The 22,766-nt window shown below is 49.7% G+C and overlaps 1 protein-coding gene across 33 annotated transcripts; it reads right to left on the reverse strand.

Annotated features, from left to right (window-relative positions):
• Nucleotides 1-260: 260 nt before the first annotated feature.
• On the reverse strand, nucleotides 261-22,402 carry LAS1L (LAS1 like ribosome biogenesis factor). 33 transcript variants are annotated; one of them, XR_011535886.1, is made up of 16 exons: nucleotides 19,942-22,402; nucleotides 18,840-18,965; nucleotides 17,821-17,890; nucleotides 16,904-16,985; nucleotides 15,798-16,082; nucleotides 15,463-15,509; nucleotides 14,507-14,628; nucleotides 12,655-12,740; nucleotides 12,266-12,316; nucleotides 11,705-11,911; nucleotides 11,207-11,354; nucleotides 8,336-8,451; nucleotides 5,538-6,073; nucleotides 2,475-2,622; nucleotides 1,771-1,973; nucleotides 261-598 (listed from the first exon to the last, which is right to left on the reverse strand). XR_011535886.1 is itself a non-coding variant. In XM_070604144.1 (15 exons), the coding sequence occupies exons 1-14, from the start codon at nucleotides 20,130-20,132 to the stop codon at nucleotides 1,784-1,786; spliced, it is 2,277 nt and encodes a 758-aa protein (XP_070460245.1). In that variant the 5' UTR covers nucleotides 20,133-22,402; the 3' UTR covers nucleotides 261-598; nucleotides 1,771-1,783. The 33 variants fall into 33 exon arrangements, 23 of the variants coding, with proteins under 23 accessions (XP_070460245.1, XP_008506195.1, XP_008506194.1 ...); XR_011535884.1 differs by having other exon boundaries at nucleotides 2,475-2,625; XR_011535891.1 differs by lacking the exon at nucleotides 12,266-12,316 and having other exon boundaries at nucleotides 2,475-2,625; nucleotides 14,519-14,628.
• Between the last annotated feature and the right edge of the window lie 364 nt (nucleotides 22,403-22,766).

A 22,766-nucleotide genomic window follows, 5' to 3' on the forward strand; every position in this document is an offset into this window, starting at 1 on the left:
GCCACCAACACCTATCTTTTGGGGCCTGATGCTTCAGAGTGACCCAGCCCCATACTATAGCTCAGGGGAGGGAAAATAGAATGAATCGAAGAAGGTATGAGTGGGGTCTGGTGGTGGAAACAATCAGGGGCAGTGGGCCCAAGGGGCCTCAGGACCCAGCTCCTACTCAAAGCCCTGTTATGATCCTACCTTCTGTGGAACCCCCAGAATAAAGGGAGAACTACACTGGTCTGCCCCAGCACACACACCCTCATCTCATAAACACTAAAACAACAGTTTCCTGTTTATTGTTTTATAAAACAAAACAAAACAAAACAAAACAAAATCTAAAACATTAAAAATTCCTCTGTGGTAGAAAGCTGAGTTGATGCAGGCTGTCTCCCAGGTTGTTTCATTGAGCATCGGGGGTGGGAGGTTTAGGGGGAAGGCTGTTGCCCCAGCAGGGCTGGATGAACACTTGCACCAAGGTGGGCATCAGAAGAGCTGCAGGCCAGTTTTGAGCCCATGCAGCTGGCCCTGGCTCCAGAGAAGGCCCTCCAAGTTGCTGCTGCCGTTGCTGCAGTTGCCACTGCCAATGCCACAGCTCAGGCCCAGGGTGCTGTGGAGAGAGGGGGTGCGGTCAGTCAGGGAAGGAGGCAGCTCTAGGCTCTGGAAGGGCTAAGCGTGCTTGATGTGTGTGTGTCTAGGGGAAGGGCCCACCCTCCTGCCTGGCTTTACAAAGAAAAAACTGGAGCAAATCTGAGAAACTACTTCAGATGGGCCGCAGGGGTGGCTCTGCCCTCCCCTCAGTTGAGGGAGGCAGGGAAGGAGCAGAACTTTTTAAATGAGACTCTATGCAGAGTCCTAGTATATAAACCAGATTAAAGCATAGCTATTTGGCTTGAGGTAGAAGAGGGGAACACACACCACCCCACCTCCAGGAAGATATTAAAAGTGGCTGCCTTAACAGGCCTTCTTCCAAGGCCCTAGAGCTTCGGCGCCCAGAGGATGCTGGGCTAGATCCCTCCCACTCCCAACAGCTGGTTAGGGAGCACAAAGCAAGGCTTGCACTGCAGGGCTAGGCCGAGCTCCTATCCTCCCCATCCCTGACCCTGCTCTGAACGCTCTTGCTTCCCCTGCTTCCTGCAGGTCAAAGGTCCTTCCAGGTAGATGAGGGTGACAGCTGAGAGCAAAGTCATCATCCTTCCCCTCAGGCAGATCCATGGTTACACTACTGCAGCTGAAAAAACCCTTAGAGATGATCTAGTCCTGGAACTGAGGCCCAGAGATGAAAAGGGACTTGCTCAAGGCCACATAGACACGTCAGGAGTGGAGCTGAGACAAGGAACAGGGGTAGGCAGGACCGCTCCAGCAGAGGAAGCCTCCTCACTACATGGGTGTGAGAGCTGGGCCGAATCAGCATCCTTCTGGATTTAACATCTCCACCTGCCCACACTTCACCCTTGATACCCTGGTGCTCATCAAGCCAGTCTCACCCAAGGGAAGAGGTGGTCTCTTTCTCTCTCAGACTGTGGGCCCCACTCCCAGCTACAGAACACCTGGCTTCCCCAGCTGCCTCCTCTCCTCTCCAAGAGGCCTGCTGCTCCCTAGCCTAGGACAGAGTTCATGGCACTGCCTTGGGCCTGGTCTGCTTCTGGGGCCCCTGGGTTCTACTAGCCCTCTCCCCAAATGTCCAGAGGAAGAGGGGCTCATCTCCCAGGGAGTGGGCAGGAAGCAGAGGGATAGACTCTCAGTTTCAGGGGCCCACAGAGGTCTCTCTCTGGTACTCACAGGATTCTCCTGGTCACAATGGCCCCGCATTCCGGAATGTACACGCCCTCTGGACGGGCTCCTTTGTGTTACCAGCAGAGCCCCTCAGCAAGGGCTGCTTGGTTCCTGGCTCCCTGATGACCCAAGGGCTCCCACGCCTGTGATCCAGAGGCGAGTTTCGAGGGAGAGCATGGAGCCCTGCGCAGGCCTTGCTACCAAGATGCCTGGATAGTGCGGGGAGGCCTACTGATTACTCTGTGCACCTTTGGACAAATCCCTTCCCCTTTCTGGGCCTCAGTTTTCTCCTCAGGAACATGAAGAAGTTGGATTAGAGCATCTGTTCTTGACCTTTTGGGAATGGTGGACCCTTTAGTGAAACTGTTGGCGGCTGTGGACCTCTCTCTTCCCAAAATGTGCACACACACACATACACACACACACACACACACAAACTGGATGCAATCTGAGAGGGGTGCCAAGCCAGTTCTGCATGGCTGCCTCATTGGCTCCCCCCACTAGGGGCTGGGAGTTCTGCCAAGGGTTCAGCCAGGGACTGGAATTTATATGTCCCTCATTTAGGCCCTGACTGGGGACAGCTATCTCCCCCACCCACCCCACTTTGTGTCCTTCTCTCCCTCCCTTCCCCCCTCCATCCTACGCTCCCTCCTTCCCCACTGCAGGAGGCAGAGAAAGGGGTAAGAAATCCTGCTGCCATGGGTACTCACCCAGTCTTGCATGTTGGGGGTTCCAGCCGCTGCTCTAGCACAGGCTGGTCCAAAAGATACATGGTGTCATAATTCTCCAGCATAAGCTCTGCTGGGTCCTCGGTCTGACCTGGCATTCGGCCTAAGGGGAAGATGTCCCATCGCACATCTTCTGTGGAGCAAAGGGAGGAGACAAGAGCATTAGTTCTCGGACTGATGCACAGGCCCAACTACCCTGTCCACCCACCCACCTCAATTAGCCTGCTTAGCATGGGATCTCTGTGTATCTCCAGCCTCACTCCTCTCTGCATCACTTCTCATGAGCTCCTCTCCACCTTAGTGCTCCCCACCCCTTCCATACTTCCCCATATACTTTTTATGGACCTTCTTTCCCTCTATGTGTTCACAAACACACTCCACCACAACCACCCCACACACCACATACCATGCACACATCTACAGACATTTTTGTTCCTCTCTGCTTTTCTCCCACTTCCCCAGACATGTCCTCACAGATACAGAGGACAACATCTTTTTTGTACCTGGCTGTATCACTCCCTCAACCTCTCACCCTCACCCCTATTTCCACACACACATATATGGAAAAGTCTAGATGCCCCAGAATTCCCATTGCACCTCCTCCCCAAACCCACAGATAACTGAGTATCTGAATGATCTAGATTTCCTACACATCTACACACAGACACCCCCAACGTTCTTGAATGTCACATCATTTCTTAGTGGCTTTGCCTTGAGAGATATACACACCCACACACTACTTCAGGGTAGACTCTTTTTCAGAGGTATTATGCTCCCCCTGCCCTCTGCAAGGTCTTATTGCCCTCTGATGCATACACAAAGAACATCCCTTCTGTGGGGAAGGGCTGTCTCACTGTATATCCCACCCCCTACCGCTGCCTAAGTATACAGACATAAGCACACAGACCAAGCCCTCCATTTAACAAATGTTCCCAGTTTCACTCCCTGTCTCCCACATCTCTCATTCACAGGCACACAAACCAGAAGTCTTACCATCCCTGCATCCCCACATATGTGTATGCACACACAAAGGAAGCAATGGTAAGGGAGCAAGGGAAAGATTTTAATGCCCTAGCCTTTCCACATTCACAAACCACTCCCCAGCCCCTCTCCCCACAGAGATACCCCAGTCTAGAACGGACCATGTCAGGCACTACCCACCAGCTCTGTTCTATCAGTTAAACACCCTCCACACAGTTTATATTAAATCCCCATCCCCATTCTTACACCAATGTATCCAATGTTTTCCAGTGAAGACTTAACTGGTGAGCTCCTCCAAACAGATTCAGTTTCTGGCCTCCCACATCTCCCTGGTACCCAAAGAATTCTCCCTGTCATAATGTCCTTGGCTTTCTGGAAGGTATCAATCCTGGACTAGCTTTTTATGTAAGCCATAGAACCCCCTTCAGGAGGGTCTTTTCCTCTGCCTGCCCATCGCCCGACCCCTGGCTCTTTTATAAGGAAGTTGTGTCTGTCTTAATGCCCTGCATTGCCCTATGCATACAAAAGTACCTTCATACACAGGGACCCCCCGCAATGTCTGTCACTGACCTCTCTCCCCATCACTAATTTCCCCAAACCTGCCTACATAACTGCCCCTACCTCTCTAGCCTGCACCCTTGTACATGTCCCCTCAGTGACAGCATGGACACACAGAGCCCATCTCTGAATAACTGTCTCACTGTCTATTCTCACGCCCTTGCACATACCCCCACCTCTCACTGCTGCCAGTCCTCTCCCTCATTCAGATACCTCCTGTCCCCCATGGTCTCAGCAACCCTGTCTCCTCTTCCAAAAACATGCATGACCATGTGTGCATGTACGCACAGATGCACATATAGCCTTCTTCACAATGACTTCTCTTTTCACAGCCCCTATTCTCTCTCTCTCTCTCTCACACACACACACACACACACACACAATTTTGCCCATGTCAATGCCCCCCCTTTCAATATTTACAAAGATCTCCAAACAGCCCTCTTAGCCCTAAGAGATTTCTCTGTCACTGTGCCTTGGTTTGTCCATCACGTGTAGGCACACACCCATTCACACACACACAGACATCAACATGTTCTCCCACTCCTAGCACTCACCCACCACATAAAAGCACAGGGCCTTTATGACCAAGCCCTTCCACACACATGTCCACACAAGGGCAAAGGCTCCACCTTTCCCCCTGAGTTCCTTCACTGCCTTCCCTCTCACTCGCTATTGTTCCTCACCATGCCCACAATACACCACACCCAGTCTTAGTTCTTTGCCCTCTGTCCCTCAGGCTCCATCACACAGGCTGTGCCCCCACGTCCACCCCTACCTTCAGTGTGCAGGCATACACACATGCCCCCTCGACACACACCAGACTGCTCATTCCTTCAGAGTCTCCCTGCCTTAAGCTTCCTGCCCCCTAACCTAAATGAGGGCAATCAAAAGACCACCCTCAGCAGGAACAGATTCATGTGTCTCCCACTTTCCTATTGCCCGACCCTCCTTGCCCCGTCTTGGCTTTGTCTCACTAACTTGTATGATCATCTAAAAACCTCACCACTCCTTATTCTCACTCTTCTGATCTTACTTCCACTTTCTCTGACTTAATGCCCCTGGGTTCCTTCTTTTTCACACACACAGCCTCCATGGGTACATATACATTCACATAATCGCAGAAAGCGCTCTTATTTTGTCTCCCTGACCCTAGATCACTGCATGCAAAAAACACATGCAGAATCATACACATATCAACCCCCTACCTCTCACTTTCTCTTCTGTGTTTTGCTGCTCAGTGCTCACACCCATACTATCCCTCTAAATGTGTTCTCTGAATGAAGCAGCGGGTAGCATGACAGTGCTTAGGCCCCTAGCACTTACACACTTCATCCTAAGAGGGAGGGAAGCCAGCTGTCATCCACATACCAGGCTGCCTCCCAGGCTTGCCTCACACTGGCTATCACCTGCTACTTTCCATCTCTTCTCTAGCGTAGAGGGAAGCCTCAAGAGCTAGCCAGAGAGGGAAGATTGGTATGGAGAGAAAATGGGTATCAGGCTTCTTACCTGAGCTAACTTGCCATGCAGAGCCCTGCAAAGCTCCTCTTTTCTGGGCCAGGAGCCTAGCATTCTCAGCAGTGGGGGACTCCTCCCCCATAGAGAAAGGCCCCACCTCCATTCTGTCTTCCTCATCGTCTATGTCATCATCATCGTCATCGTCGTCATCGTCATCATCATCTTCTTCTTCTTCTTCTTCATCCTCCGTCTCCTCCTTCCACTTCTCTTGGTCATCATTTTCCTCTTCCTCCTCCTCCACCTGGTCTTCCAAGACCTCTTTCTCCTTCTCCTCAGCTTTCTTAACATCATTAAGGCTGCCCTGCTCCTCCTGCTGCTGGGCTTCACCTTCAGGCCCAGAGCTGGCACCATCTGGTTTGAGGCTCCAATACAGGTTGTCCAGTGTGTATGGAGACTTCCCAATCGGGGAGGCCTCTGAGCCCTCCTGCACCAGGCTGTTTTCTCCACTCTGGTTATAAATGGAACAGATACGCAGCAGCTTCTCCTGCTCCCCATCTGGCAAGACCTGCCCCATGGCTTTGAAGACGCTGAGCAAAGGGAGGGATGGGGTAAGAAAGATTTAAAATCTCAAGTCACTTCATACCCCAACACTCCACAGTTTGAACTTGGTCTCTGAGCCTCCAGACTTGCCTCTGAAAGGCAGTGAGTAGAGCAGACAGAACACAGAAACAACAGGCCCATGGACCCTAAACAAGCTCTGTGATTCATCTCTGTGGCTCACTTCCATTCTCAGTAAAATGAGGACAATAATGGCACCGGACTTAGAGGGTTGTTGAGAGTAGTAAATAAGATAGCTCACATACAATGCCTGGCACACAGTGGGCATGCAATAAATGATAGCTATTAGTCTGTAATGAAATGCTATGTAAATGTACAAACTAGCCAATAGGCCTACAGGGCTTGACATGAGAATAGCAGATCCCTCTCTTCCTCTGGCCTAGCTGAACAACTTGTCCTGAGCTCTAAAGACATGCCTGGAAGTGTGCTGGGCTCCTTCTGCGTGGAACACAGTCTGATCCCTTTCCAGGAGCAACTACAGCTCAGACTGGGATGGAGGAAAAGGGAAAAAACAAAAAGCAGCAAGTGACAAGACAAAGCAGGATGTGGGAAGGAGGCCAGATGAGCACTGCAGACCTCAGGCAGTACAGGAGCTGGGGGGAGGCAGAGAGCAAAGGAGGGCAGGAGAGATCAAGAGAGGGCTTTGTGCAGAGACAAGAGTGAGCACACCGTGCTGTGTGCACATGGTGGGAGTAGCCTGGCTCAAAGGGAAGTGTTGCACTGAGGAGCTGTGGGAGGAAGCAAAAGCTGCAAAGGTTAAGTGTGTGTCGGGCAGAGGGGGTCACTTGACAACTCTGAGCGCAGGTGAAGGCTGCGTTTCTGAAGATCACCATGGTGTCCGTGTGGAGGGTGGCCATGTGGAGGATGGCCTGGATGGGGCAGCCTGGAGGTAGGGAGACCAGGAAGAGTTGGTCAGGGCTGACCTAGGGCACTGGCAGTGGAGGTGGGTGGGAGGGAAGCTGTGAAGGACAGACAGACAAAGAACAGGGCTTGGTGGCCAGATGACAGGGGTTAGGCAGAGGAGAGTTAAAGGTGATGACATGGTGCACACAAAGGACGGTGCTAACAGCAAAACCACCAAGAGATACAGAGCCGTTGGGAAGGAGAGCTCCTGGGGAGGCAGAGGGTGAGCACCCCTCGCAGAGCCTCACGTAGAACCAGGCACCTAGCAGGCACCTGGTCACTGTGGGAGTCATGGGTGGGGTGGACAGATGGATGGTTTCCTTCTAGGTGTATTGAGTTTGAACTGTGGGCCGCTCATGGAGGGGCCATATGCTCAGTGGGCTGTTTTCTTTCTGGGCCCTGCAGGCAGACTGGCCACATCTGTGTGGTCTCTGGTCATTGGTTGCTGGTTACTGGGGTCCGGGCTGGGAGACCCTTTCTGTAGGGCTTTCATATTCCAAGAGGACACTGGCTCAAATTGAATTGATACTGGCTGGATGGGGGAAACTCTTGAAAAGCTTTCAGCCTTATTGGAGGAAAAGCCAGAGAGGAAACTCTCTTCTCTCCCACTGTGGCCCATTAGTATGATTAATAATAAATATTCCCAGGCAGTTGATACTGGCAAGACGCCGTATCACTGCTGTTTGTTATTACGCACCCGCTATTTCAAGCTGTCTAGTCTGACCACTGAGACGCAGGGGTGATACGAATCTTAAAAGGCATCTCCTTCCTCAGGTTTGTCTGGTTACAGCTGGGGACTGAGAAGCTCACAGGTCAGGTTGGTGGAAAGAAGGTGGACTTTGGACTCACAAGACCTGGGCCCGAATCCCTGTCCCACCATCAACAAACCATGTGACTTTTGCATAAGTCACTTCATTCCTCAGAGCCTCAGTGTCTCTCATCTCTCAAATAAGGATTTAATATTCTACTTTCAAAGACTGCTGTGTCAAATGAAATGAAATAACTTCTACAAAAAACACAGCACCATGCTTCACACTTAATTTCTAGTTGTATCTTTTATTTTTCCTCTGGGGAAAATGAAAACCAAGTTCTGTGTGTGCCTGATAACACATGCTTTTTGCAAGGGTGCAATCTAATGGAGTACTGTGGCAAGAGCACAGGAGTAAGGACAGGATATCCGGATTCTGGCCCCAGCTCTGTGCTCTGACTTGCAGACTTGCAGTATAACACCTAGGGAAATCCTATTTCCCAGTCTCTGTAATGGGATGATTAGAAGTAGAGTCACTGATTATCTGATAAAGGCAGGATCTGTTCACAAGGAATCGTACCCATGTGAGCCGCTGTTACTGCTGGCATGTGTCGCATCCCTCTGGTATGCTTGGGTTGGGAGAACATCTCTGTGGTCCAGGCTTCTCCAAGACCAGCAGCTTCCACTCTGCAGGCACTTAGGATTGGAAAGTACCTTGAAGGCCACCTATCCAAACCTCTCCATGCTGCTCTTTTCACTCCCTCCCCCCATTACATACACATGCCATGTTCCTTCTGGACTTCGAAACTTCCTCTATTCTTTCTCCTGCTCGGTTGCTTAAATGTCTGTGATGCTTTCCTGACCTCTCCAGGCCTTTTTGGTTCTCCTCCCAATTTCCCACCCATCCATATCATTTCTAGTCTAGAGCACACAAATCTGGAGATTTGTCTGTTTGGTTCAGTCTCATCTCCTGGAGGTCTTGCCCTGACTGACTCTGTCTGCAGGCTACCCTTTTCTTTTATAAGCTACTTAAAAGCCACTACGGTGCCCCAAAGGTTTCAACCCGATCAGGGTTCAAGAAAGACTTTCTGACTTTATGAGGGGCATCAGGGGACTAAGAGGGTACTGGCATCCAGACTCCTATTTCATTTATTGCCCAGGCACAGAGTCAGTTCCCACCTAAGACAGAACTGCTGTCAATGAGACAGCAGAGCATAGTTTAGTTCAATATTTCCTGAGGCCCATTTGGGACCTGGGCTTATGTGGTGTGCTGCAGCAGAGGGCTAACGCAGAGCCCTTGTGCTTGAAAAGCTTAGTCTAATAGAGAGAAGGAGACACTAGGGGAAGTAGACACAGAAACACAAAATCTCCGATTTGGGAAGTACTTGAGAGAGTCAACATGACAGGATAGATGGTGCTGCCACCAAGTGAGATAGGGAGCAGAGGAGGAAGATCACTTCGGGGTTGGGGTGGGGAGTAAGATGACCAATTCCCTTTTGATCACAGTAAGGTGCCTATGGGCCTTCCAAGGGGAGATGTCTGATATGCAGTCCAACATAGGAGCTGAATCTTGGAGATGCCTGAGCTAGATAAGATTTAAGCCTTGGCACTTAACAGGAACTAATAAAAAAGCACAGGCATTTCAAGGAGGGAGTGGTAAACAGCGTCAATGCAGCAGACACAACGATGGACAAGGATCCACTCGATTTGGTAATCAGGAGGTCAAAGCAGCTCTAGGGGTGAATGCCAAATTGCAGCAAGTTGAGGAAGCAAGAGGGTAGTGAGAAAATCAAGATTGTTGAGTGTAGACTACTCTTTTCAGATCTTTTGATGGGAGAGGAAGGAGTGATAAGCTCATGATAACCCCACAGAGGGATGCTAGGTCAAAGGAGATTTTGCTTGTGTTGTTGTTATTGTTGCTTAGTTTTAAGATGAGAAAAACTCAGACATGTTCATAGGTTGAGGAGCAAAAGCCAGCAGAGCAAGGGAAGGGATGGGATGAGGCCCAGTGATGCTGGTGGAGGTGGCTCCAGAGCACAGGCACAGAGCAAGGCCACCTCATCCTGAGACTGGTGAGAAGGTTGAGTGTAGCTGCATATCAGTTCATGAGGGCTGGACCCCAGGTCAAGGGGGCCCTGTCAGATGCCTCCATGTGCTTGAAGAAGCTAAGGTGAAATGGGAGAGGGGGAGGTGCTTAAGGTGAGTGGTAGGGGTTTAGAACACTCAGAAAATGGGAGAGAAAGTGGGCAGAAAACAAGAAAAAGTTCAGACAAAAAGAACTGAGGCCTGACCCAAGATTAAAAATCATACCTCTGCAGTGGCAGCAATCTGCACGGCTATGTGGTTTTCTCCAGCAGAGCTCAGCTGGCCGGGCTGAGGAGTGGGGGAAGCAGAGCGGGGAAGATCAATCCCAGCTTGGGGCTTTGCAAGTCAGATATGCCAAGGATGAGCAGAGCTGAGGGTGCTAATGAGTGCCTGAAGTAATCAACCGCAGACAGGATCGAGGGGAAGCAAGGTTGAGGGAGGTAGGAAATGGAGGGATGGAGGTCTGGATGCTGGCAAGGAGCAGATGTCACAGGATGTGAGTGTGAGAACTGGAAGGACAAGAGGTGGTGATCCCGAGTGGGATGCTGGGACGTCAGCTTTCAGAGGTGGAACAGCTCTGAGTGATGGAAATAGGTAGCTGAGCGTAGTGGAGAATGAAGGCCATTGGTGCTAAGCAGCTGCAGAGTGTCAGATGGGTCACTCAGATGAAACAGGTATTGCTCCAGAAAGCAGGAAGATAATCAGGTGCTAAAGGCTTCCACGAGTATGAGGGAAGTGGCTTAAGGTCAGAAAATGACAGAGAAAAGGAAAGGGAGACAACCACAGGTATTTACAGGAACCAGTGCAATATTCAGCTTGACCATAGGACCCAGGGTGGACTGGGTAAAGGGAAACCACAGGAGGTATGGTTACCAATAATAGGTTGGGGAAGAATCAGAAAGATCTTTGAACGTCAGGCTAAGAAGTCTAGACTTCATCAGGAAGGCAATAGGGAGCCAGCCACTGAAGGTTGCTGAGCACCTATGTAATAGAGAGGTATACTTTGGGAAGATAATAGAGGAAACAGCACTGGACTTAGAGTCAGAAGACTGGGTTCGATAATAAACAGCAGCTACAATTTACTGTGCACTTACTCTGTACAGGCCACTGTGCTAAGCACTCTAAGGGGGTTGTCTCATTTGTTCTCATACTGGACTCAGTTCAGCCAGGTCTTAAGCTGCACGGTCTTAAGCAAGAATACCCTACCCCTCTCGTCTTTGGGACTCAGTTCTCCCATCTGTTAGGAGGAAGGGGATGGAACTAGGTGTCTTTGCAAGGGCTGGTCCAATTCTGCCATTCTAGGGCTGGGCAGCCCTGAGGTCTATAAGGCCTCACCCTCCTATCAGATGGAATTCAAGAGACTTACAGCTGAAGGAGTTGGGGGCTGGCCCAGCAAGGTGAGCCCAAGCAGGACTCAACCACCCGGGGCCAGTCAAGGGAGGCAGAGCAGTTGAATAGCCTCCAGCTCCTTCTCGCTTCCCACTGGCTTGCAGAAAATCGGCGGGCATTCCGACCTGAGAGAGAAGAGAGGGCCTGAGGAGAAGGAACCATTAAGCCCGCACCCAATCTTGCACTTTGTAAAGTTTGACTCTGTCCCCCCTCATCCCCCCAGCCTCCCCACTCTACACCTCCCAATTGCTCAAAGCATTCAGGGCCCTTTGCCCCTGCCCAGTTTAGTTGGCTCTGAGAAAAAACATGGTGGAGGAAGATTTGTCCACTGCTGCCGCTGGGCCCTCTTGGGCAAACCTAAACCTTCAAGAAGGGATGTGTCCACCTGATGCTATTCAGCTGAGAGCTGAGGACAGTGGTAGATGCTTCTGCCTTGGCCGCATTAGGCCCTGGGGCTAGGGCTAGTCTCCCTCACCAGTCTTGGTGTTAGCCACGATCAGTTCAAGGGTCCATCTGAGGATGTAGGTGGGCCGGATCCCGCTGTCCCCCAAGGCTGGCAGCTCAGAGAGCATCCTCTCCAGCAGGGCCTGCGTGAAGGTCTGGGAGTGCAGGCCCCTGAGCAGGGGCTGCCAGAATTGAGAGAATGGCTTTGGCACCAGGATGTCATTCAAGTCCACATTTTCTGGTTTGTGAGGGACACCCATTGACGAGGAAAGAGGAGGCGCGGGAGCGGGGGGGGGGGGGGACAATCAGAGACAGGGAGAAAGAGGGAAAGGGAAGAAGGAAGGGAGGGAGAGAGGGAGGAGAGGAGAGAGGGACAGAAGAGGGTGAGGGAGGGAAGGAGAGAGTGAGAGAGAAGGAGAGGGAGCCCCATCACCAACAACAACAGAGTTGCCACCACAGAATAAGAGGAAAGAGGAGAGCAGAACAGCGGGGAGAGAAACTAGTTAGTATCTGGCAACCAACAACTGACTCAAAACAGAGTATAAAAGAAAAAGAACTCTGGTTCTAGCTTTCAGCTTTGTCAATAACTCACTGTGTGACTTTGGGTCAGTACCTTCCCCTCTCTGGACCTCAGTCTGCCCATCTGTAACATGAGGATGTTGGACTAGATGACCTCACAAGGCCCTTCCAGTTCTGCTGTTCTAGCTCTCTAGGAAGCGGCCAAATCACAGTTAACATAGCACAATATGAAGACTCCCCTCACTCCACCCCACCCCACCCAATTCCAGGCCGTGTAAGAATAGCCCAGCGACTACTTATCAGTGGGGCTACCTGTTCTGCTCAGGTGAGAGGGGCTTCCAGAGGCTATAGAATGGCAGGAAACAGCCCTTGATGCCCAGTCCAGGGCCACCCTGGCCACCCCTGGTGTTCTTGCCCAAGAAACACAGAACCCTAAGGCTGCAGTGAGCCCTAGGACCCTACCTTCATAGTCTATCTGTAAAGCTGCCAACTGCTCAAATGTGGGGATGAGAAAGCCGTCATCCAAAAAAGCATCCAGCACAGCCTCCCTGGAGCAAGAGGATATTTAATTAAACAAACTGAAGCAGGCAGAAGACCCTGTTCTACTCCCCTACCCACTCCCAAGGCAGGTAAAGCCTCTGACTCAAGTGGCTAAAGCAGCACGGGGGAAAAGGAAGGCAGTTTACAGGTGGATCTCAGGCCTCAGCCTCCTGGGGAAGGCGCTGGACCAGAGACTGATCAGTGGGTTTTGAACAAGCATTTACCAAACAAATGCTGATCTAAGGCCCATAATGAGGGCAGCAGCAGCTGAACAAAACTGAAAACACAGATGGTGAGAAGTCCCAGGCCCACAGAGGAGTTAAATGCCTGGGGTCACAGGGCTTTTAGACTTTAGTTCCTGCTCAGTCTTTTTGTTTCTCTTGACAGTCTTCTGGTCTCCTACCCCTCTCCCTCTACCTAGTTGCCTCTTTCAGATCCTAGATGCAGAAACTCTGGGGAATCAAATATGGACCAAATATGATCCTTATTCCTATGGACCCCAAGAACCCAGAACTAAGTTATAGAGGTTGAAAGTGTAGGCTATAGGGGTAATCCCTCAACCTCATCCAGCTCAAATCGAAACCAGCAACAGCCAGCTGTCTCCTCCAGAGCTTAGCAGTTCCCTGAGAGGCTCTCCCAGGTGACAAGGCCTAGAGGGGGAACAAGAGCTCCCAAAGTGTCTCAATGCCTGAAGGGCTGTTATGCTCAGATCCCCACCTCTACCAGGCTCGAGGAGGAAAGAGTTGTCCTTCCATCCATCTCCCATCTCCTGAGGTCAGTATCCAGGAAAAGCACTTAAAGCAGCCAGCCAGCTGCCTGCTAAGCACAACCAGGAAGACACTACTGTCTAGGGGCACAAGGACAGTTTTCCCAGCTGCTGGGGAGGTTACCACCCACCCCTTTGCTGAAGGGTGCAGCCAAGAAGCCTATGCTGGGCAGACATTGATAATACACCTTTGGAACTACTAATATCCTGGCAATGAAGACGACTCCAGGGGTAATCCCAACGTGCACTGTAGGCGCCCACCCAAGCCCACTCTGCCACCTACACCACCTTCCTATACTCTCTGCTCCATCCCAGATTCCTTCTAACCTCTCCCTAGCTGGGAATGTCTAGCTTTGCCTTCATAAGTTCTTAGTGGAGGGTTCCCCAAAGATCTTTCCAGCTGAATTTAAGTAGCAAGCCCCCAAGAACTAGGGAGGAGAGGAATGAATAGATACTGTTTGTCTGCTCTGGATTGAATTGAGCATTATTTTTTGGGAAAAAGAGGCTCATGGCCATACTAAGTGGGGAAGGTCTTAGTGTTTTGAGGAGCCAGGCCCTGGGAAGGTGCCTCCTTGGTCTCCCCAACCATAGCTATCCAGTGGATAGTGATACTCTCTAACAGCAGATCAAAAGAAAAAGACAAGCAGTGCCCACCATATATCTTTTACCTCAAACTTGGACAAGGGCTAGGCAGTGAGGTGGTAGGGTAAGGGCTTCTCCTAGTTCCCAAGAACTCCACATACCACTGGACAGAGAGGAAAAAAGCTGGCCAGGTTATGGATGACAGTACACAATCCTGCCTTTGGCCATTTTAGTGACTCAGAGCAGGCAACCCCCACTTGGTAGCTGGCAGGGCCAGGGGAAGACGGTCATACAGAATGCAGGGTCACACCATGGGGGATCAAGATTATCTCTGGGATTTCCTAGAGGTTGGCAAGCTGGGATGTGGAAACCGACTTCAGTGAGGCTAATATGCTCTAGCCAAGAGAGTAGGCAGCCCCTGATTACCTAGTTACAAACCTGTTCTCCCATGTGATGCCCTTGAGCTCAGCCAGGATGCATTCTACAGGTGGGGACAGGTTATTCCATGCCTTAATGGCCTGAGGTAAATGCCTAAATTTCTCCAGTACCTGCCAGCAAAGAGGGTCCCATCAGAAGGCTGGTTCAGCCAGGCAACCCTCTTCCACCCCTCCAGGATCCCTTCCCATAGGACCTCTCAGCACCTCCCTTCAGGGGATAGGGCAGAACATGCAGGGGTGGGCCCATAACTCCCCTATTGGTCTTGCAACTAAAAATATCCTGACCCTCAAATGCCAGACTTTCTTCTCTTCCTCCTCCTCCCTCTCACCCTGAATTCCCTGTGGCTCCCAATCACCAGATACCCCAATGCTAAGATATCCAGTGGGGGAATTTTGCTGGAGTTGGGCAGAGATCCTAGGGCCAACGGGTGAAGGGAAGCAATGGGCTAAGGAATAAAGGGAATCAGGAAACCCGGGTTCTAATCCAGGTTCTATCATTAACTGCATATGTGACCTTGAGCCAGTCCCTTCACTCATCCATGGCTTCAATTTTTTTATCTGTGAAAAGGAAGAATTGAGCTGAATAGTTTCTAAGCTACCTCCCTTCCTGCTAAAACAGCTCCCCTCAAGCTCACCTGATCTAGGAAAGTTCCTGGACATCATCTGCTGATCAGTTGCAGTACTGCAGGGCTATGCAACCACCTATGCCCAGTTGTTCCCTATAACCCAGTAGGGCAGATTATCCACAAACTTCCATCGTCTCCCCACTCCATGGGTGTGGAGGGTCAGCCAACTGGACTGTGCTTCTCTTGTTTCTGAGAAGTTCCCTCAAGCTTTGTCACTTTTCTTTCAAATTCCTTCTTAGGACTTCTCTAAGGTAGCTGGCAAGAAGGAAGAAATGGCCTAGGCAGGAGAGAACATGCCAAGTCAAGAGCACTTTCTTACCTTAAACTGCTCCTCTTCATATGATACCAGCAGTTCCCGGGCTCTTTCTGAAAACAGAATAGGGAAACAGATAGGGCAGCTAGCCCAGCCCCCTGCTCCTGATGGGATTCTGAGCCATTCTCACCTCATTTCTTGAGTTGGAAATTGGGAACTAGAATTCTTGCCTCTCCTACTTTACAGGGATCAAGGAAGATGGCTTGTGACAGTAATTTTTTTAAGCTAACACTCACCACAACCCCAGAGGAAATGCTGAGCCAGGGAAACAACCGGTGTCAACCCTAAGCCTGAGTCTTCCAGGCTCATGGGCCCCTTTCTGCCCCTGCAAGGACACCTACCATATAGCTCTTTATGTCTCAGAGTCTTTTCCCAATGCGAATCAACCTCTTTGTTTCCTTCGCTGTCTCCATCAGCCCTGACATCCAGCTCTGCACCTTTCGCCTCATCCTTAGGCTCTGGTCTCTGTTCTGTGACATCCTCAACAACAATGTTTTTATCATCCTCTTGGTCCTCTTCATCTGTCTCTTCCCTGTCCTCCTCCAACTCCCAGGTCTCTCTCAGGCTGTTCTCCAGTTGGCGGCACCAGTACGTCTTCTGGAGCCAATCCAGGACAAAGTAGCAGCCTAAAGGAGGAGAGGAAGAAAGGCAGTGCCATAGGAGCAGCCACAGGCAAGCAGCTCCTAGCAGGCCCCCAGCCTCATCTTGTGAGCCTTATGGGAAAGCCCCAGGGAAGAGGCATGGCTCCAAGAAGGCACAAATCTCAAATATCCAGAAGTGGCCGCTCTTGCTCTGGGTTATCCCTCTGTTCTTTGCTTTCTCCTGCTCACCAGTACCTTTCCTAGAAAAAACTAAAACTAGACTTGGATGTGGGATGCCAAAAATGGCACAGGCTTGGAAAGTGGGAGAACAGGGACCCAAGCCCCACTAGCTAGTTACATGGCCTTGGCCCGAGATCTTTTCTAGATCTGCTTCCCCCACACAAAAGGTCTAGGCTGAAGCAGGGGTTCTTAGTTGGGATGAGGTGTCCAAAGAACCCCTGGGTTCATAACACTTGATGGCTCACACCTCTCAACCTGCCCCCCACCACTCCCCTCCTCAGGCACAAATGCTAAGGGATGAGTTTCAATAATCAATATACCAAAATAGGATCAGAACAGTGCCTTGCCAAGCCTTATTACAAAAGGAAAAATCAGTAATACCAATCCTGTCTTCACTTAAATTTGGTATTTGTTCATCGTGGGTTTTTCCACATTAAAATGTTATTTATCTTGATTACTGAGTTCTGATGAACCCTTAAAGTTTGTGCCCAAGGCGAGGGCCTCACTTGCCTCACTCTAGTCCTGGCTCTGACCCCAGGTGGAGACCTTCCTAACCTCTTCCTCTACCCACAGTGCCACCCAGCCCAGGCAGTTAACTATGGCAGTTGCACTCCCTGGGGACTCACCTCTGCGGCAGTCATTTATATGGGGCATTTTCTTATGGGTCAACTCATGGCGAAGTTCAACAATCCAATCCGGAATGTTCACCTGATTGTTGGGGAGGATATTGAGTGTAGAAATTAGAAAATATTAAAGCTAGAAGGCACCACAGACATGAATTAGCTTAGCCTGCCCTCATCTTACAGATAGAGAAATTGAGGTCCCAAGAGGAGGTTCCAGTCTTAGTAGTAGAGCCAAGATTATAAACCAGGTCTCCCGATTCTTTTCACTACTCTGTGAAGGTGTTCTTGAAAATCAGAAAAGCCATTTGCCTCACCCATCCACCAACCACCCTCCTCCAACAAAGAGGTTCCTGTGAATGAGCATTAGCAATCACCTTCTCCAGCCTCCCTCTGCCTTATCTATACCAGTCCCTGTCCCTGCGTACCCTTTACCCCTTCTTCCTCCCTTTCTCCCTCCTTCCCACACCTCCTCCAGGAAGCTTCTTTTGATGGCTGAGAACTTGCCTGCCCTCTGGTCCTCTACATGTCTCACATACTCACTCAGGGCAGGAATGTCTGGCATTTTCATGCTGCTTGGCTGAGCATGTCTCCTCCCTCAGATTGTCAGCTCCCAGAGGGCAGGCACTGTGACTGCCACCTATTTCCTGTCCCCACTCAGTGGTGCATTCGGCCGCCTTAGCTTCACCGGGCCACTCCCAGCAAGCTAGGCAGTAAAGCCCACTGAAGATGGCAGCCATGAGCAAGAGAGTAAGTCTGCTTCTTTCAACTGGAGGGTGAGGGTCTGGGGTTCTTGTTGGGCTTTGCCTGGCCAGTAGTGGTGGGATGAGCTAGTCTGACTGTGTGCCCACATCACCCCATGCCCCATTTACTGAGCCCTCCTGGGGAGAGAGAATTGAGCAAGGCCACCTTATCATACGTACCTCCTGAGCCAGGAACTTGAGGGGGAGCTTGACAAACTTCGTTTTCCTTTCCGAGATAAGATTCACAAACCTGGGATTGGGGCAGAAATAAGTGGCACAGCCCAAGTAACTGTTTTACTCAAACCAGTGGGGCTTCAAAACACCTTGCTGAGTTACTGATGCTTCCCATTTCTACAACCTTTCCACTGACTGTTCTGTCCTGTTCTTATGGTTGGTGTCAGCCAGAGCAGGTAAATTTCCATCCAGTCCAACATTTACTGAGAGTCTGCCCTGTGCTGAAGCCATATAGATGAATAAGACACTGCTCTGGCCTTGAAGAATTCAGCCTAGGATAATCATAACATAACATAACATTATGCTAGAACATTATATGTTATAAATACTAGGACAAAGGACTACATCAAATGATGAAGGGGAGCACAGCTAAATGATGGAGCAGGTAAGAAGAGCTAGAGAGGACCTCCAGGCAGATAAAGGGAACAGTATGAGATGAGCAAGGACTTTCACAGATGAGAAAACTCAGTGGCAGCCTTTTTCCCAGTGTGCATGAGGCTGCTAGAACCACTCTGTGTCACTTGCTAAGTCAGGAACTACTGGCCCACATCTCCACTTCCACAACTCAGCAATCTTTCCGTGTTCGTGGAGAGAAGGGGGAAGAGTGTTGCTAAGTATAAATGGGGGGAAGGTTGGAAAATCCACATTAAATTTTGGCCAAGAACATGTAACCATTCAGAAAAGTTCCTCTGGGTGACAAGAGTTAAAGGGGAAGGAAAAAATCAAACTGTCAAAGCTGGACGAGACCCATAGAGATCTCTCGGTCTGAGCCACCCCCACCTCACATTCCAAGAAAAGAGAAGGCTCTAGGGAAAGGAAAAAGAGGAATGTGTGTTGACAGGGGGTACCAAAAGTTGTCGAGTCAAGCCATCATGGGGTGACCCAAGCTTTGCTTATTATATGCTACTCCCACCCCAGACCCTACTCCCAAAACCACCCCCCACTCCTACCCATGTAGGTCTTACCTGACCAATGCCATGCCATAGAGCAGTCTAAGTTCATCAGTGCCCAAGCCACCAGTTACATCCATGAGCTTACAGCGTACCAGGTCAGCAGTAGAAGCCACTGCCAGGGGGAGTTCGTTGCCTAACCTAAAAGGCCACAGTCCAGCACCATCATAAAGGTCCCTTACACTCATCCACCACCCACCTCAGAACCTAGGTTGCTGTAAGCTATTCTGATTATATATTGGCTCAAGAGTTCATGAACAGACACAAATCAAGAAAGTGGGAAGAGAGAGGATAATGTCCCTGGGATCCAATAGTACACAGGGCATGAGAGGCTGTCTAGGGTATACACAGGACGTCTAACTGCTCCACAATCAACCAACAATTAAGTGTGGTGGACATACCCCTTTCTTTCACCCCGAAACCCTCAACTCATTCAGCTGGAGAAGACCCTTATCCCTTATCTCCTCTTACTCAATCTTACCAACTGGACTGAGGAACCCCATTCGAACACGATTTTGTAGGCAACCTCCCCCCCCCGCGACAATTTGAATTGGAAATCCACCCAAGGGTACTAACCTACTACTCAACCGCTGGCTCAGCCACAATGGTCCTCCCGCACCCTCCCCAAGATGGAAGAAGGTAAGGGTTAAAGCTCAAAGATTTTACAAGAGGGTTGTGGAGGCACATTCTCTTTCTTTTTCTTTCTTTCTTTCTTTCTTTCTTTTTTAACCACCCCTGTACACAGTTGTATATCTTGGCTGCACGTCCTTCTAGTTGTGGGATGTGGAACGCCGCCTCGACGTGGCCTGACGAGCGGTGCCATATCCGCGCCCAGGATCCGAACCCTGGGCCGCCGCAGCGGAGCGCGCAAACTCAACCACTCGGCCACGGAGCCGGCCCCCACACTCCCATTCTTTCTGCAAACGGGATTAGTCCAAGAGCTAGGCTGTGACTTTCCCCCAGGCACCTGGGAGAGGGGCAACGCCCAAACCTCTCACAGGGACACCATTAGGCAATTTAGGGGAAGACTGGAGAATATGGCCTTACAGGAATTCTACAAAGGAAGAGGTAAGGCGCCACCCGCACGCAGGCAGAAGGGCTGAACCTGCCGCCTTACCTGCTCCTCCACACGGTGATGCGGTTCAGCGCGTACCGCTGCAATTTATGGTCGTCAGAGAACAGATACACCGTCACCTGATCCCACTCGGCCTTACTGAGCCAGGCGACCACGATACGCTGGGCCCAGAGTGGCGACGTCCCTCTCTCTTGGACGCACTTCCCGCACCACGCACTCCACACGCGATCCATCACCCGGGGACCCAGAAATTGCCCGGCCCCGGATTCCCACCAGACACTGGGCTCGATGCAGCTCGTGCCACGGCACTCCACACAGCTCGCAGCCCAACGTGCCACCCTCACTCTAAACCGCTGCTGCACCAGCAGCCAATGGGGAGAGCGAAACCACGACGCAAGCCCGCCTCCCAGTATTAGCGTGGCAAATCGGAACGCAAGAGCAGGGGGCCGATGAAACAAGTTGGGACTACGTCCTCGCTGGCCGGAAGTGTTCTTTTCTCAAAGCAACCGTAGCAGCTGCAAGCATTCTGCCTCAAGGTTCCGGTAGTTTCCTGATTGCTGACGGGTTTCTGTCCCAGGCCGTGAGGGATGTTGTCTGGACTGCAGGAGGAATGTTAGTTTGCGCCCCTTGGCGGGTAGGGGATGGATTGTGATCATCCAGTGTATACTGGAAACGCGCTTATGTTTTTATTGGCATGAATCAGCGCCTGATCCAGTAAAACACTGTGGACACTGAAGCAAGACTACAGAGCAGATATCTAATATCTAGATTTCTGAAGTTGGGCTGAAGAATCTGCTGAGTTTTCACAAATGTACAGTGAGGGGCTTGGACTGGGTGATCTCTAGGTTCTCTTCCATAGCTGAAAATTGTAGGATTTTTCTCTGCCAGAATTCCACTGCTTGGTTGGTTTCAGTATCTGCAAAGATATGCTTAATTTTTCTGCATAATTCCTTGGGATTCTAGAGTTCTGGTGGGAAAGCAATATTTTGAAGGCTTTCTGATTTTACACATTGGCTAAAATGTGTTCAGAACTCTGCCCCAATCCTTCTCACCATCAATGCAAATAATCTGTAACCAATCTATAAATCAAAATTGGGGTGAGTTTATTATCAGCCAGATCTGAGGACCATATAGCCTGGGGCACCAAAGAAGTGGGGTGTATAGATTGGTTATATACCGTCAAAGAGCATGTATCACATGTGATTGGAATGTCCCTTTTATAACAGTCACAAGATTGCCTAGCCAACATAGCAATTCACACAGCAGGTAGCAGGTCTGCTGTCTCAAGCTGGGTGGTCACGGGAAGGCACAGCAATCAATCCCTAGCATAGGGAGAGATGCTTATCCTTAAGGAAATGCCAATGTGGGGAAAGTTGCATCTTTATCTTAAGGACATTTGTTCTTGTCTTTGGGGCATAACAAATGCTTAAAGTGGATATACAGTGCATGCTCAATGGCCATGTCTGGCCCTTTTGGAAAAACAAGGTCAGGCTGAAATAGTTTTACAACAAATAGCTTCCTCATATAATCCAATATATCCTATTGTTTGCCATTTGTTTATCATTTTACACCTTTTGATCTATAATCTTTTAATAGAAAGCATTGATGATCAAAATATTGTGCCTCGGCGCCAGGGTGGTTGCCGCCTGCCCTGGGTCCATCATGTAACTGGGTGCTAGGCTTTTATCTCATTTATTTGCCCACTTGTCCATGTTGGGTGGAAATAGTCAGACAAGCACAGTGGTATATATATTAACAGAGGAAGCATTTCATAGGTTATATAATTTTCAGTTAATTTTAGATTGTTGCACAAACGTATGTGTGCTTTTCTATGACTTCTATGTTTACGTTGTTCACAATTATAGAACAAGTGCACTAACAGTGATAATAATTCAACATATTGGAAAACATTAGTTTAAAATGAGTTCTTACGCATAGTCCTTATCAGAAAAGGAAATTTGTCCAGGGTTATAGGATCGATTGACCATCTCAAGCCACTGAACAACCATTCCTCTAGCTTCTATGCCAGTCTTACAACACTGAGTAAAGAAAACAGCAATTAATTTGAATATTATAACTAGTACAAGAATTCCAAGAAGTAATAGAAATAGGAATTGCAATCTGGATCAAAAAAGGGAACTGATACTGGAAGGGAGCCAGCCACACAAATCAAGACTGGGTGTAGGATCGCTTAAGGCATTCACCTGTTTTTTCATGTGCTTTAGGAGAGACGACACATTGGAAGATTCATCACATATAAAACCACAGCATTCGGTTTGAGTGATTGTATATGTACAACCTTGGGATGCAGTTAAAATATCTAAAGCCATTCTATTTTGAAGGACAGCCTTTTTCATTAAAGACATTTTAGTATTTAATAAGGCTATTCTTGCTTGACTATGGTTAAGTGTGTGTTGAGTAAATTTAGAGCTTCTATGTGATAATGACATCTTTTAGCCCCAAAGGAGCAAATATAGCTGCTTGGTGGCCGTACCAGTGGAACACTGAATGAGCCCATCTGGCCTTAAAGAGAGGGAGATTGGGAACAGGTGTTAGTTCAGTGTGAATCCTTCCCTGCTTCCAAGCTAAACTCAGGGTGCAGTGGTTTAGCCATCCAGGCAGTAAACAAGGCCAGAGATTTGTTCCGCATAGCCACCGAATTCCACTAGGAGCCGCCCAATAAACGCCTGGCCTTTGAGACCAGTCTGTTCCAAATCAATCACTTTAAGTACGATAGTATTTTGAAACCTTAAATGGAACAATTATAAAATAGGTATACAGTTTAAGCATAACAAAGGTTTAAATGAAGGCATATAAGGTTGGGAATACAGGCCTGGTCTGGAGTCTTGGGACAGCTGTCTACAACA

The sequence above is a fragment of the Equus przewalskii genome, chromosome X (genome assembly GCF_037783145.1).
Source record: "Equus przewalskii isolate Varuska chromosome X, EquPr2, whole genome shotgun sequence".
NCBI classification, from domain to species: Eukaryota; Metazoa; Chordata; class Mammalia; order Perissodactyla; family Equidae; genus Equus; species Equus przewalskii.